At 36.3% G+C, this 435-nt stretch overlaps 1 protein-coding gene across 1 annotated transcript in view; it reads right to left on the reverse strand.

Moving 5' to 3' along the window:
• The window catches only part of LOC107632426 (protease Do-like 9), a 5,670-nt gene that overhangs the window by 3,470 nt on the left and 1,765 nt on the right, over positions 1-435 (reverse strand). Inside the window, exon 2 of the mRNA XM_016336109.2 lies at positions 136-335. Within this exon, the coding sequence (XP_016191595.1) occupies positions 136-335 (200 nt within the window). The remainder of the gene's footprint in view (positions 1-135; positions 336-435) is intronic.

Raw genomic sequence — 435 nt, forward strand, 5'->3', positions numbered from 1 at the left:
TCAGATTAGAAAATATAAATACTTTTTCATTATAATATAAACTCTTATTAGTTTAGGTAATAAAAAAATAAAAACAAACACACACACGCGCGCCATAACAAGATGAATTTGGAAGCTCAATCGTTTCAGCCTAACCTGTAAACCTAGAAGTTCAGTCGAACCATGGACATAAGATAGGATCTCAATGCGTGATACAACACCACTGGTTACGGAAATAGTATCACCACCAATTGGGTATCCCACAACAGTGACTGCATCCTGAAGTGCAGGCAAATTCCCAAACTCTACAGGTGACATCCCTTGCCAGAACTCATCATCATCAACTGCGAGCATGGCTGCAAGTATATTAATCAAATAGATTAATTTGAATTCATATTAGCAAGTTAAGATAAAACCCATCCTTCAATGCTTTACGCATAGAAAATTAGAAATCCC

This window comes from Arachis ipaensis, chromosome B01, assembly GCF_000816755.2.
Source record: "Arachis ipaensis cultivar K30076 chromosome B01, Araip1.1, whole genome shotgun sequence".
NCBI classification, from domain to species: Eukaryota; Viridiplantae; Streptophyta; class Magnoliopsida; order Fabales; family Fabaceae; genus Arachis; species Arachis ipaensis.